This window comes from Tachypleus tridentatus, chromosome 8, assembly GCF_004210375.1.
Source record: "Tachypleus tridentatus isolate NWPU-2018 chromosome 8, ASM421037v1, whole genome shotgun sequence".
Classification (NCBI taxonomy): domain Eukaryota; kingdom Metazoa; phylum Arthropoda; class Merostomata; order Xiphosura; family Limulidae; genus Tachypleus; species Tachypleus tridentatus.
This window is the reverse complement of record NC_134832.1, coordinates 142,068,569-142,085,242: the sequence shown is the minus strand read 5'-3', so window position 1 is coordinate 142,085,242 and position 16,674 is coordinate 142,068,569. Positions and strand designations below refer to the sequence as shown.

The following is a 16,674-nucleotide window of genomic DNA, read 5'->3' as shown; positions in this document are numbered from 1 at the left end:
TATAAGCACGTGGAAAAAGTCTCACAGTAATCTAATGATTGGTCTTTCACGCTTATTACATCCTAAACACAAATGTGTAAAAGTTATAAAAAAATGTATTCAAACGTTTTGTCAGTGCACAAAACAGAATTTCTTACATGCAATTTGCGTGTTTTGGTAGGCCTATAAAAACATTTTCAGCTCATCGAAAATATTTCCTTAGGTTTGAATGGTGTCTAATCATAACAATATATTAAGCTCCTAAAATACGTGATTGGAGTTCATTTCTTATTTTTTTAAATATTTTCCTTATAATTTCTATATTCTGTGTGGTTTAAAGAATGCTAAATCAACAACACTGGCGCAGAATAACAATTATCAAATCCTATAACACTTAGTCTTAACAACTACTTCAAAAAAAAAATACAAATTATAGTTTTTTAAGGAAATTTACTTTACCTGAAAAACAAAGATTTTTAAGGTCTCTAATTAGTTTTCTATGAAAAAATCTTTATTCGAAAGTGTCTAGACGAACAACTTTTTCGTCATAAATAAAAGTAATGGCTGGCGGTCTACTGGAAATTTAGGGTACAGCAACTAAATTACAAAGATGACTGCTAACCCTAATAGCCTCTTAAGAACCAAGAGGACGATAGATATACGCAGTTCCATTTCAGTCGACTCACTCTAGTGGCAAATTGTAAAGCTAAAACATGGTTTGTTTGCTTTGAATTTCGAGCAAAACTACTCGAGGGCTATCTGCGCTAGCTGTCCGTAATTTAGCAGTATAAAACCAGAGGAAAAGCAGCTAGTCATCACCATCCACCGCCAACTCTTGGGATACTCTTTTACCAACGAATAGTGGGAGTGACCGTCACATTATAACGCCCCCACGGCTGAAAGGGTGAGCTTGTTTGGTGTGACAAGGATTCGAACCCGTGACCCGTAGATTACGAGTCGAGTGCCTTGACTACCTGGCTATGCCTAGCCTTAAAACATGAAGTGTAGACGAACAAATGACTGATTTTTGTAAACTAGATCTGCTAAATTTAGTTACAGTTACAGTTTCTATTTCTCCCCAATGGTTCAGCGGTATGTCTGCGGACTTACAACGTTAAAAACCGGGTTTCGATACCCGTGGTGGGCAGAGCACAGATAGCCCATTGTGTAGCTTTGTGCTTAATTCGAAACAACAACAACAGTTTCTATTAACGGAATTTCGAAACAATAAAATCGAAATAGATAATGCTAGGTGTATTGGAACGTAATTATAACGCATTAAGAAGTTCTCTGTTATTCCGCCGTTTGTGAGAAATCAAAAGTAAAACAAACAAATAACAGTTGTGCGTTGGACATAGGTGTTTTGTTTACCATGACAGCATTAAAAATATTTTCCAAAATACGTATTATGCTTACCCGTGACCCTCGGATTACAAGTCGAGTTCCATAACCACCTGGCCATGCAGGGCCTAAGAATAAGGGAAGCAACTTTTCATGTCCCAAGATAACCTTTCACTAATCATGAATTTACATAACCTTAGGGGACGGGTACTCCAGCTAGTACATACATGTGTGTGTTAAATCCAAATAATTTCTAACTTGGACAACCATTGTATTAGTGGACCAATATAGTGCTTGCATTTCTCAAAAACATTTCTGCCGGACAGTTACATAACTTTGTTATTCTCTCCATAACAAAATACGTTTTGAAGTCCACACTGTAATATTTTGTGTGTGCGTAGTTTTCATAAAGAATCTTAACACATGAAAACTTCTAATTATGTTTACATGTTGATTATGCAATACATTTACGGTTATTTCTCCTCATACGTAATTGCTTGACTGTAAATCATGTTATAAAATTGGTTGAAAACCTAATGCTTGCTACTTCTTATTTCTTAGTAATCAATAAAAATCACTGATATTTTGTGCTTCAACACTTAAGACTAAAACCAGTTTCTAACAGTATGACGATTAAGCAATACTCCCTTACCCTCTGTGCGTCGACCATATTGTGAGTGTTAACAGCGACATCTGTAGTTGATTTGAATTGCTTGCTATTCTCATTGCTAGTGCGTACTTTGACCATTTACCGGTAAGAATGTAAAAGACAAGGAGAAAATTTCACTAGTTAACTGGTTATTTTTACATATTTGCGCTTTCAAGCTGTTAACTTCTTGCTTTCATTATTTGAACCAAAATATCTAAATAAAGATGTGCAGTGTATGTTTTGTAATAGCAAAGCCTTATATGTCCGCTGTGTCCACCGAGATGGAACAAACACCTGATTGTAGTGTTGCAAATCCGAAGACGTACCACTGTCCCACCGAGAGATAAACATTGTATTAGAAAATTATAGAACGACAAACAAAGTATCTAAGATTGCGTAAGCTACTCGTGCCATCTAGTGGGCTAGTAAAACCTTAGAGGTAATGATTAACGATATGTTCTTTACTGGTGGATTGATTGGTATAATGTATCGGTTGAGTAGAAATTTGGCGGTTAGAATTTGAAAATACTGTGTTAAATGGTAGATATTAGCAGCACTTATAGATCAATGGTTAAGGCTAACAAGGGATGCTGAAGACATTCTAATAAGCACTTAGGTTATACCATTTCAAAAATTACTTTATCGCATTTTTATTAGACCTCGACAACTTTGTAATAACTATCTTGAATTATCGCACGATAAACAGACAACATCCTCAGGTATTTTGAATAAAACCAAGCTATTCAGTAACTGATGCTTCAGAATTCGATGCTGACGTCCAGAATTAAATTATAAAGACCTCTTTAAGATAATTAATGTTACGAATAATTAATTATTAAGGTCTTTGCCTTCGAAAGGTGTTGAGAAATAAATGAAAACAAGCCACGCTGAGAAACGTTCCATTACCAAATTGAAGCTCTGTTCCACTGTGTTGTTGCTTTAGGGTCTTCGCCCCTGAGCTTTTGTGTCGATATATTCCTGTGGAATACTGCCTTGCAACAGTCTGTAAACTGTACGTTAGAGAGGAGAATATACTGCTTTATCTGCAGTCGACACTCAAGACAGCACGACTCGAGCTGTTAAAGTCCGTCAGGCGTCCACTACAACTGAATTAATTAAAGTGTCTTATTGGAAACGCGCTAAAACTATTCGATATTCCATTCTAAAGCAGACTTAATGAGGCATAAGGCTTGCAGGAGAATTCCGATTTGGATAATAACGAAAATTGATCCGATGGTTCATTAAGAAAGTTTCAAAATCGTTAATTTTAGCAAATAATAAAAGCAAAGTAATGCAAATGTTTATATGCATAAAATTCGCGGACGATAATTTCGTCATTATGTTTTCAATGTCCTTCTAACACTTGAGATTCTAGTTATGAAATTTTATTTACTTTAACAAATAAACCGTAGATTTTCCCTTGATACAAAATAAGATAAAACCTTTCTGTTTAGGTACCTAAGTTATGTTTCAAATTGAGGTAAAAATATTGTAATGTTCACCAGAGCCAATGAGTAAAATCGTAAACAGAATATAGACTTTTAAACATAATACAGCTAACAAACTCAGTAAAAAATCAATATTAGATTTTAATTGGCTAATAACACACCATCAAAGCGATAAGTAGTAACTTTAGTTACACAGTTTGTTTGTTTTGGAATTTCGCGCAAAGCTACTCGAGGGCTATCTGCGCTAGCCGTCCCTAATTTAGCAGTGTAAGACTCGAGGGAAGGCAGCTAGTCATCACTATCTCTTGGGCTACTCTTTTATCAACGAATGGTGGGATTGACCGTCACATTATAACGCCCCCACGGCTGAAAGGGCGAGCATGTTTGGTAGGTACACAGTACAATAACTAGTGATATCCAAGAACGACAAAAACGTTAACTTTTGATACGCAGTCCGATAAATATTTCAGCGCAACAATGAAAATGAACATTATCTTTAAGAATAAAGTTTCATTCACAAATTAACAACAAAAAAACACAACAATGACGAAAAGCATTAACTTTAGATGTAGATCAAGGTAACTAATGCAATCCAACAATGACAATGAACATTAATGTTAGCTATAGAATACAGTTAGTTAGTGTTATTCAACAGTGGTGTTAAACATTAAATTCACACAACGTAAACACATTAATAATAAGAGTAAATTAAAATGTTCATGATAAAACTAATGACACCAAACAGAAGAGATAGATTGTATTATAGCATACGTAACAATAAAATAGTATTGAAATAATATAATATATATTTTTACTTCTATACCTACCACGTTCCCACACTATGAGGTCAATAGGGTAACCGCCAACTGGACATTGTAGTGTCATCATATCTCCGGCCACTACTGATAAGTTCTTCATAGTCCGGACAAAAGGTTGACCAAAGACATTGATTTTAGCAGAATGAGTGACTTCTCCACCGTCATTGGTTGCTTTACAGGTGTAGGTGCCTCCATCTTCTGGTAGAACATTGGAGATGTTAACATAACTGATAACACGTTGTTGTCGCGTAACGTAATCTCCCATGCGTAATCGAGAGCTTTCGGGAAGGGACATCCCGTCCAAGGACCATGTAACCTGAGGCAGAGGACTGCCCTGTGCCACACAGCGGAGAGACAAGGGAGGACCTGGTTGTAATGTCTGCTCAGGAAACTTTTCTTGAAGAGAGGGCTCATCAACTGGTAGCGAGATAAAACAAGTCATTAATGAAGATTCTAACTCTTTGTTCAATGATGATTTTGCAAATGACATAAAATATTAAATCAAAACTAAAAAAAATCTTAAGAAATTATCAAATTAATCTTTCAGTATTATAAAAAAGAAAGAAATTAGCCCAATTAGTAGTTAGCAGATAACAAACTGTTTCCAGTTTGTGCTATACCTAGACATCCCAAATGGCTAAACTTGCTCATTTTACTTTTTATAATAAATATTAAAATACATTCATTCTACTGTAAAACACTGATTATCAAAAGAAGAAAATCATAGAATCAATTTAGAGAAGGTATCCAAATGGTTCTAATAATGATTTAATTATTGAATAACACATTGGCTATCAAAAGAAAAGACATTAAAGGATTACTTTGGACTATGTCATGGAAATGTTTCCAGTGGTGGTCTGATTATTGGGTCAGACATGGCTATCAAAAGAAAGACATTAAAGGATTACTTTGGACCATGTCATGGAAATGGTTCCAGTAGTGGTCTGATTATTGGGTCAGACATGGCTATCAAAAGAAAGGCATTAAAGGATTACTTTGGACCATGTCATGGAAATGGTTCCAGTAGTGGTTTAATTATTGAGTAACACATTAGCTATAAAAAGAAAGACATTAAAGGATTACTTTGGACCATGTCATGGAAATGGTTCCAGTAGTGGTTTAATTATTGAGTAACACATTAGCTATAAAAAGAAAGACATTAAAGGATTACTTTGGACCATGTCATGGAAATGGTTCCAGTAGTGGTCTATTTATTGGGTAAGATATGTCGGGGCCCGTCATGGCCAAGCGTGTTAAGGCGTGCGACTCGTAATATGAGGGTCGCGGGTTCGCATCCCCGTCGCGCCAAACATGCTCGCCCCTTTCAGCCGTGGGGACGTTATAATGTGACGGTCAATTCCACTATTCGTTGGTAAACGAGTAGCCCAAGAGTTGGCGGTGGGTGGTGATGACTAACTGCCTTCCCTCTAGTCTTACACTGCTAAATTAGGGATGGCTAGCACAGATAGCCCTCGAGTAGCTTTGTGCGAAATTCAAAAACAAACAAAAACAAAACAAAGACATGCCTATCAAAAGAAACACATTAAAGGATTACTTTGGACCATGTCATGGAAATGGTTCCAGTAGTGGTCTAATTATTGAGTAAGACATGGCTATCAAAAGAAGGGCATCAAGAACTTGCAAGTGGCCCTAATAAAAGCCTAAGTCTTGGACAAGACTTAATTACCAAAAGAGGTGTGGGAATAAAAATATGCATCTAGCTTTAATGAAGCTCTAATTCTTGGGCAAGATGTCGACTATTAGAAAAAGGGTGCCAAGGAATCACTGTAGACCGAGACACGTGAAATTGGTCGTAAAAACGAGTGGAAATATTGACCATGGCAGAATTTATTTTTGAGAGACATAGTTTGATTTGAATTTAGTGCAAAGGTATACGAGGACTATCCTCGTTAGCCGTCCTTGATTTGTTACTGATACACTAGAAGAAACGCAGTTTGTCTGCTTAACCCACTATAAACTTTTGAACTATTCTTTAACCAACGAATAGTAGATTTACCGTCACTTTATAAAGCCCCAACAACTGAAAAGGCGAGCGTGTTTAGTGACGGGGATTTGAACGTGGGACCCTCAGATTTGTGAGTCGAAGAAACAAAGAACCAGGCTATGCCAGGCCTTCAGACATACCAACTTATCTCACAAGAAAAGCTTTATTTGTAAATTGTATTTTATTCTTTTCCTCATTTAGTTTTCTTATTCAATTTTTCGACATGCTCGAGTATCCTAGGCCTTTGTAAATCTATTGTTCTGTTGCCTGGGTTTCGCAGTATCGTGTAATATTCGCGGAATGATATCTATTCTATAAATTCAGATATTTGTAAGCAACACATGCTTGACTGAGCTATGGATCGATACATTTGAAATCAGTATCTACAAATATGACCGAGAGAAAGCTCGTGACTGAAATGAATCAAAGTCATATACAAAACTCTTGCTGTAGAGTGTGTAACTCACATATATTACCATTCATCCTGCTAAATTGCAAACTGTTAGAAAATTCCTATTAATTATTTAAGGACACAATACACGTCTGAATGCACTTTAGAACAGTAGTAGTTGACTAAATCTGATACAAAACAGTGCACGATATATATATTGCTATTCACCCTACTAAATTTTCAAGTGTTAGAGAATTCCCGTTGGTTATCTACTGATAAAATACGTCTGAAAGTCCCTTTAAAAGAGTACCAATCGAGATACAATTGTTCACAAAAGTTTAGATGGTTAAAATTTAGACGTATGCTTACTTCCAATGTTTAGTTCTCCAGCCGACTGTAATGATTCCCAGTCATTCTTCACAAAACATTGATACATCCCTCTGTCATCTCTTACCACAGAAGAAATTTGTACAACAGTCCTGGACACTAGATGGCGTCTCGTCTCACCCTCTAGAGGCCGTAGATCTTTTCTCCACTGTATGCTCGAAACTGGCTGACCGGAGATCGAACAATTGAAGGAAGCTGATTTGCCGATGTCTATTACCTGGCGTCGAGGGTATATTTCAACTGATAAAGGTTCTAAAACGTTTAGAAAAAGATATACGCTTGGTTATATAACATAATCAGAAAAATGCAAAACATATTATTGTTTGTTTATTGTTTCAGTTGGAAAAGGGTAAACAAATTACCTTCATTATCCAGCTAAATTAAAATTCGATTTAACAGCAAAATAGGAGAACAATGAACGGCAAATACAAGCATAAATAAAATGATGCATTTTGACTCGAAAAAGTAGAATAAATATTCTTATGTAAAATAGGCTGAAGTGAAAATTAAATTATTTATTTCAACAAACAATATTCTGAGAATTGTTTGTTGTTCAGTAACTAGATGTTAGAATAATATTTCAACAACCTTGGAAGCTTCACAGTTGAAAAGTAATAGTAGAATTCGCTTTCTCAACGAGTGCTGCTAATAACTCAGTAATATTTTGTTCTCTACCAGTATTTAACGACCAACTATTTTTCACTTCCATACAAACTTTTTAAAAGGAAGACTTTTCTTTTCACAAAATTTTCCATTGAAATTCCCGCGTGCATCTGTCTTTAATAACGAATAAAGTATTTAATATGAGTTGAGCATCCAGTTTCCTAATATGAGATAAGTACCACTACATATTAATCCAGTCTAGTAATATGAGGTGAGAATTATCCAGTGTACAGTAATCCAGTTTACTAGCTTCATGTGAGTATACACAACATGCTAATCCTGTTTACTAACGTGAGATGAGCGTCCATTTTATACAAATTCAGTTTATTAACAACAGGTGAGTACCTACTATGCGCTAATATAGTTTACTAATATTCGGTAAGTAGCCACTACATATTAACCCTTTTTAATAATATTAAGTAAGTGTACACTATATATTAATCCAGTTTACTAAGATGATATGTGTATTCACTACATATACTTATATCAACGAGTATCCACTGTGTACTAATCTAGTGTTTTAATATGATATGAATGTCCACTATGCACTATTATAATTTAATAAAATGCGTGAGTATCCACTATATATTAATCCAGTCCACACAAATGACGTACATATCCATTATACATATTAATCTAGTTTACTAATAACAGGTGAGTATCTATATGTGCTAATATAATACACTAATATCGTTTGATGATCTATCGCTAACTGGCTTAGTCTTCTAATATCTGTTATGATGTGAGAATCCATTATGTAGTTACTTAATTTACGAATACCACATATACGTGGTAAGAATTCACTACGTAGTAACCAAGTTTAATAATATCAAGTAAATATTCTATACATAGCAAGCCAGTTTAACTTATTAAAGGTAAGTATCCACTGGGTAGTAACCCATTTTAGGTGTTTATATGCAGTATCCCAGTCTACTAATATGAGGTGAATATCCGCTATGTACTAATTCAGTCGACTAGTAATTAGTGTTAACTGAGGTCGATTCCCCTCAGTGGACATCGCAGATAGCTCGATGTGGCTTTAATATAGGAAAACACACATTAACAGAGAATATACTTGGTATTACCGTTAATAAAGAAATGAATATTACATGACTACTAACCTCTAACATAATTATCGAAATGGCAAAAAAAAAATTCTGTCTACTATCCCGTTTCTCCTAATTTATAAACGTTGGGAGTCACGTATGTGTTTTGTCTCTGGTATGTAGTACCTATTGAAGTAAATATCCGATGTGTATTAACATTGCTTAACCAGATGAGTCTCTGCTGTGTAATACCTAATGAAGTAAATATCCGATGTATACTAACATTACTTAATCAGATGTGTCTCTGCTGTGTAATACCTAATGAAGTAAATATCCGATGTATACTAACATTACTTAATCAGATACCTAATGAAGTAAATATCCGATGTATACTAATATTACTTAATCAGATGTGTCTCTCTGCTGTGTAATACCTAATGAAGTAAATATCCGATGTATACTAACATTACTTAATCAGATGTGTCTCTGCTGTGTAATACCTAATGAAGTAAATATCCGATGTATACTAACATTACTTAATCAGATGTGTCTCTGCTGTGTAATACCTAATGAAGTAAATATCCGATGTATACTAATATTACTTAATCAGATGTGTCTCTGCTGTGTAATACCTAATGAAGTAAATATCCGATGTATACTAACATTACTTAACCAGATGTGTCTCTGCTGTGTATGTGTCTCTGCTGTGTACCTAATGAAGTAAATATCCGATGTATACTAACATTACTTAACCAGATGTGTCTCTGCTGTGTAATACCTAATGAAGTAAATATCCGATGTATACTAATATTACTTAATCAGATGTGTCTCTGCTGTGTAATACCTAATGAAGTAAATATCCGATGTATACTAATATTACTTAATCAGATGTGTCTCTGCTGTGTAATACCTAATGAAGTAAATATCCGATGTATACTAACATTACTTAACCAGATGTGTCTCTGCTGTGTAATACCTAATGAAGTAAATATCCGATGTATACTAATATTACTTAATCAGATGTGTCTCTGCTGTGTAATACCTAATGAAGTAAATATCCGATGTATACTAATATTACTTAATCAGATGTGTCTCTGCTGTGTAATACCTAATGAAGTAAATATCCGATGTATACTAACATTACTTAATCAGATGTCTCTGCTGTGTAGTACCTAATGAAGTAAATATCCGATGTATACTAACATTACTTAATCAGATGTGTCTCTGCTGTGTAATACCTAATGAAGTAAATATCCGATGTATACTAACATTACTTAATCAGATGTGTCTCTGCTGTGTAATACCTAATGAAGTAAATATCCGATGTATACTAACATTACTTAATCAGATGTGTCTCTGCTGTGTAGTACCTAATGAAGTAAATATCCGATGTATACTAATATTACTTAATCAGATGTGTCTCTGCTGTGTAATACCTAATGAAGTAAATATCCGATGTATACTAACATTACTTAATCAGATGTGTCTCTGCTGTGTAATACCTAATGAAGTAAATATCCGATGTATACTAATATTACTTAATCAGATGTGTCTCTGCTGTGTAATACCTAATGAAGTAAATATCCGATGTATACTAATATTACTTAATCAGATGTGTCTCTGCTGTGTAATACCTAATGAAGTAAATATCCGATGTATACTAACATTACTTAACCAGATGTGTCTCTGCTGTGTAGTACCTAATGAAGTAAATATCCGATGTATACTAACATTACTTAATCAGATGTCTCTGCTGTGTAGTACCTAATGAAGTAAATATCCGATGTATACTAACATTACTTAATCAGATGTGTCTCTGCTGTGTAATACCTAATGAAGTAAATATCCGATGTATACTAATATTACTTAATCAGATGTGTCTCTGCTGTGTAATACCTAATGAAGTAAATATCCGATGTATACTAACATTACTTAATCAGATGTGTCTCTGCTGTGTAATACCTAACGAAGTAAATATCCGATGTATACTAATATTACTTAACCAGATGTGTCTCTGCTGTGTAATACCTAATGAAGTAAATATCCGATGTATACTAACATTACTTAATCAGATGTCTCTGCTGTGTAGTACCTAATGAAGTAAATATCCGATGTATACTAACATTACTTAATCAGATGTGTCTCTGTTGTGTAGTACCTAATGAAGTAAATAACCGATGTATACTAATATTACTTAACCAGATGTGTCTCTGCTGTGTAGTACCTAACGAAGTAAATATCCGATGTATACTAATATTACTTAATCAGATGTGTCTCTGCTGTGTAGTACCTAATGAAGTAAATATCCGATGTAAACTAACATTACTTAACGAGATAAGTCTTTGGTGGCATCTATTAGCCTCTACTTATCAGATAAGTTTCCAATGACTAACATTTAATAACTACTTTTAGGAATTAAAGTTTCTTATGCGTTCTAATATCCGAAAGTCAAATAAATCTGAAATATTTGTTATCAAATAATTAAGTTACTCTGTTGCTTTTACTAATGTCATATAATATGTATATCAGTACTGTGCACTAGTGCTTAAAACGGAACACGACAATACGTTACAATTCACTGCTTCGACTATTTGCTTATGGTTTAAATCTGAACATATATGAAACATGGTAGCGAGACTTAGTCAGTATTTCGTGGTGTAAGGTATTTTGTGGAGTGGCTACACCCTAGTACCTCTCTACCACAGTTTACAATTTCCTCATTAAATTGGTAGGTGTATTGTTATCTTCAGCTGTAATCCTTGAATTTCTTCAGTTCTCTTCCCTGTATACCTAAACTACCTACGATAAGATAGAAAAATTTATAGAAATGGGCCTAGAATACATCGATTGTTCCAAATTTGATGTCAAGAATCTAGTAAGTTAGAGGAATAGCGAGAGACGAGAGTATATCATAAATACAAAAATTACTGAGTCATTGAATCACTTTATAATATTCAGTTGGTATTGACAGTAATTCACTGAATAGTTTGTTAAATTGTCCAGTCCTTTTGTACGTCAGTTGTTGTATCATAAGTGAGTAAAACCAGTCACTGTGAAAACGGTATTAATTATCTTTGTCCTTAAGGAAAAATAAGCTATATTATCATCATTTTGTAGACTGGTCTTGGCTTTATTTCCACCAAATAATTTAAAAGAACCACCCCAAAGAGAGAACAGTATTACAACACCATAAGAGATCTTCCAGACTGTAGAGTGGCCATTGTCAGGATATTATGCATTTCTTACCAAAACCTGCAAGGCAATTTTAGTTTTTGCTTCATTTTCTCAGACTCTTATATTATGATTTCAAAGGTACGAAGAGAACACAGGCTGAGGGTGTTGACTTCCCAGTCGATTCAGTCTACGTATTTCCAAAATAATTTTACCCATTTTCTAGTCTATTTGGTCTTTCATTCTACGAATTCTTGAAGCACTATACTAGAAATTATAATTTAGAGGGCAAGAAATATCCCATTTTCACCTGCATTTTATACAAATGAAGCCATAACGATAATGGTACTAGTTAGGAACATAGGCAAAGGTCAAGAAAAAAGTTGGCTTTGAGAGTAAAATATGGGTTCTGGGCGCGCGCTTAGACACGAAATATCAAGTTTTATATTTTGATAAATATGAAGAATAAAAAATCTTTTATTGGGCATGAGCTGGGCATGAGCAGATATCTCCCTAAAATGCGTGGATGGTCAAAATTAATCATTATTTTCGGTGAATTCATTCCTGGATTGACCTCATTCATGGCTTGAAGCATCCGGTCGTTAGCTGCTCTCACACAGCAACAAGCTGGATACTGCCAACATTTTCTATATGAATAAACTTGATCTAAAAGATACATTGCTGGGTTGAATGTCCCATCAGCTCAGCAACTGAAAATTTGTTCAACGCTAAAAAGAAAATAATCTTTCTGTCTAGACCATGGCCCCCTGGTGATCTGATGCAGCACCATACTGCTATTACTCAAAGACACTGAAAAGAAGAGTATCTGAACTTGGAAGTGAGCAGTTTCTCTGCTAACATTTTAATACAGCTGATACTGATACTCTTGTTCTGGAATTTATAGCCTCTTTTATAAACTGATGAAATAACCGTAAAAAGTCCAAGAAAGAACAGGAATTTCCGACTTTTGGACTTTTGCGTGCAAGACATTAAAGTACATCTTAAAGTTCAAATATTATCCGAAAAAATTAGGTAAGGAGTAAACATGTCACGGAAGCGGATTTGGGAAAAGCTAAATGTCAGGGTGTTGAATTGTTCTAAGAGTGGATTATCGCAGAAGTTAATTGAGTGGGACCGAAAAATAGATGTTTTATATGAACCAATCATTAACTATCAACTGTGCCTTCGCTAACTGTTATTTTCTAGTTTTTTAGGTTTGTTTGTGGTATTTACTGACCTCGTACAATCAGCTGAGTCTCTGCTTTCTCTGAACCAAGACTGTTGTTCACGAGACAAGTGTATCTCCCTCCATCTTCTACTCTAATGTCTCTTATCCTGAGGATTCCATCCACTAGGAAAGATCTCTCTCTACTGCTCAAAGATTTCAGTTTCACCCCATCATGTCTGTACCAAATGTACGAAGGGACGGGGTAACCTTCTGCTGCACAAGGAAGCTCTGCTGTTTCTCCTTGTTTTACTACCAGGCGTCGCATGATATCTATAATCTTTGGTGTCATGATGCTGGGTTCTAGAAAAACAAAGAGAAATCAAGATATAACGATACGATTTCCAGTAGTATTCAGTTTCTCTCGGTTATACATTGTTTTCTCACTTAACAAAATATAAAAAATATAATTTTGTTATAAAATAACGTTTTTTTTTGTTTTTTGTTTACAAAAGGTGTAATTACTTGCCTGTTACCACAAGTCGGCCCTTGGTTTTGCTAGTGTAAACTTCTTGCGTCAGCCTGTGTCGAGTCTGACACTGATACCAATTACGGCTGTCAGAGGGCGCCACACGTCTGATATATAGTTTTCCCGTTGGAAAGACACTGTATCGACCTGTTTATAAAGTAATTGTACAGTTATTGGATATCCAACCAAGCGAGGTTAATTCTATTAAACGCGTGGGTGCATCTTGGCTTTTAGGAATAAATCCATAATCTCCAGAACTTTGTGTTCTTTCATTGCTCCTTGTTTAACTATTCATGAGAAGTAAATCTTCAAAAGAGAGTTTGACTTAAAAATATCCGTTTTGTTGAAAAGTGTTCACCGAACATGCGTGCTCTCTTTAAGCAGTCACTTAATGTATAAGCAGTTTCTCAGTAGTTAACTACAGAACGTTATGAAACACCTTACGACAGAAGAGTTAATAAATAGTGAACAAAAGTGACTATTTTATATACCTTCATGTAACTACTCTTTATAGTCGTCTATTCAAACATTCATCAACTGTCAGTGACTTATGAACAGTTTAACCCCAGTGGCAGTAATACATAATATTGTTACAGTATACCTAGATATTCGGCTTAAGGCTATAATAATATAAAATCATTTTCATGTTATATAATATAGAAATAACTTGAAATTGTTGTCTGCTAGTAGAGCGTTAACGATATTTAACAGTAAAACTTTTACTATAGAGTTCATATTGATCTGTTTTACTTACAAGAAAATCAAGATCTTAATAAAAACTACAATACTAGACTAATAAAACTTTTACTATAGAGTTCATATTGATCTGTTTTACTTACAAGAAAATCAAGACCTTAATGAAAACTACAATAGTAGACTAATAAAACTTTTACTATAGAGTTCATATTGAATTGTTTTACTTACAAGAAAATCGAGATATTAATGAAAACTACAATAGTAGACTAATAAAACTTTTACTATAGAGTTCATATTGATCTGTTTTACATACAAGAAAATCGAGATCATAATGAAAACTACAATAGTAGACTAATAAAACTTTTACTATAGAGTTCATATTTATCTGTTTTACATACAAGAAAATCGAGATCTTAATGAAAACTACAATAGTAGACTAATAAAACTTTTACTATAGAGTTCATATTGATTTGTTTTACAAGATCTTAATGAAAACTACAATAGTAGACTAGTAAAACTTTTATTATAGAGTTCTTATTGATTTGTTTTTATATACAAGAAACTCAATATTTTAATGAAAACTACAGTAGTTACACACGTAAAAAACAAACAAGAAACATCACCTTCTGTGGTCGTTGGATGTATGACGACTGATCCATCTTGCAGCCATGACGTCACCGTTACATAATCTCGAACAAAGTCAGGAACGTGACATTCGAGAACAGCAGTGTTGCCTTTGACCACGTATTTCGTGTAAACCTCAATAACGTAGCTTTGAAGCACAACTATTGTACCGAAAAAAATTACACTTATCTTAATTACAGCCAACGATAGTTATAATATTTTAAAACAACGTCAGTTTACGTCACATTAACTGAAAACAGTTCTATCATTAGTTTACTTTAACAATAGTCAATACACATTAAAATATACTACAACTGGCAGCTGCTCGCAGATGTTCTACGGGCAAATTAATATCTTTATTTCAATAATACTTCTTTAAATACGCGGTTTCTAGGATAACACAAAAAAAATTCTAACAGCAGACGCCGAAATCTAAAAATCCACTTGCTTTAGGCTTAACATAATTTCAACTTTACCAATTATGGCTGTAATAATAAGGTGACACTTTCACTGATGTACTTTTTGGTTTATTTAGTTACGGCTAAACTTTACTGTACTTAATAGTATCAACAAGAAAAAAAAAAGAGCTTTTTCCAAAAGGAACTAAATGTAAGGATGGCTAATATCAAAACTTTAAAAATAGTGTAAAACAGATAGTAGGAAAGGCAGTTGAGTCATTCCTTCATAAACACAATGTAACAGTTAACAAGTAGTTATATATATATAATAATTAACAAGTAGTTATATGTGTGTTTGTGTGTGTTTTCTTATGGCAAAGCCACGTCGGGCAATCTGCTGAGCCGACCGAGGGGAATCGAACGCCTGATTTTGCGTTGTAAATCCAAAGATATACCGCTGTACTAGCAGTGGGCGAGTAGTTATATATATATATAATAATTAATAAGTAGTTATATATACATATAATAATAATTAACAAGTAGCTATATATATATAATAATTAACAAGTAGCTATATATATATATATATATAATAATTAACAAGTAGCTATATATATATATATATAATAATTAACAAGTAGTTATATATATATATATAATAATTAAGAAGTAGTTATATATATATATAATTAACAAGTAGCTATATATATAATAATTAACAAGTAGTTATATATATTATAATAATTAACAAGTAGCTATATATATAATAATTAACAAGTAGTTATATATATATATATAATTAAGAAGTAGTTATATATATATATAATAATTAACAAGTAGCTATATATATAATAATTAACAAGTAGTTATATATATAATAATTAAGAAGTAGTTATATATATATATATATAATTAACAAGTAGCTATATATATAATAATTAACAAGTAGTTATATATATATATAATAATCAAGAAGTAGTTATATATATATATAATAATTAACAAGTAGCTATATATATAATAATTAACAAGTAGTTATATATATATATAATTAACAAGTAGCTATATATATAATAATTAACAAGTAGTTATATATATATAATAATTAAGAAGTAGTTATATATATATATATAATAATTAACAAGTAGCTATATATATAATAATTAACAAGTAGTTATATATATAATAATTAACAAGTAGTTATATATATATATATAATTAACAAGTAGCTATATATATAATAATTAACAAGTAGTTATATATATATATAATAATTAACAAGTAGCTATATATATAATAATTAACAAGTAGTTATATATATAATAATTAACAAGTAGTTATATATATATATATAATTAACAAGT

General features: G+C 33.2%; 1 protein-coding gene across 3 annotated transcripts in view; it reads right to left on the bottom strand.

The window, feature by feature from the left end:
- LOC143223631 (cell adhesion molecule Dscam1-like) overlaps positions 1-16,674 on the bottom strand; it is a 118,896-nt gene that overhangs the window by 51,479 nt on the left and 50,743 nt on the right. For 2 of the 3 annotated variants that reach the window (XM_076451830.1, XM_076451829.1), the window contains exons 1-3: positions 13,136-13,419; positions 7,001-7,270; positions 4,245-4,652 (exon numbers count right to left, since the gene is read on the bottom strand). In XM_076451830.1, coding sequence (XP_076307945.1) covers positions 4,245-4,652; positions 7,001-7,270; positions 13,136-13,415 — 958 coding nt within the window. In that variant the 5' untranslated portion in view covers positions 13,416-13,419. Of the gene's footprint in view, positions 1-4,244; positions 4,653-7,000; positions 7,271-13,135; positions 13,427-13,592; positions 13,740-14,911; positions 15,074-16,674 lie in introns of those variants that run through there. The other variant, XM_076451831.1, reaches the window with a different exon arrangement.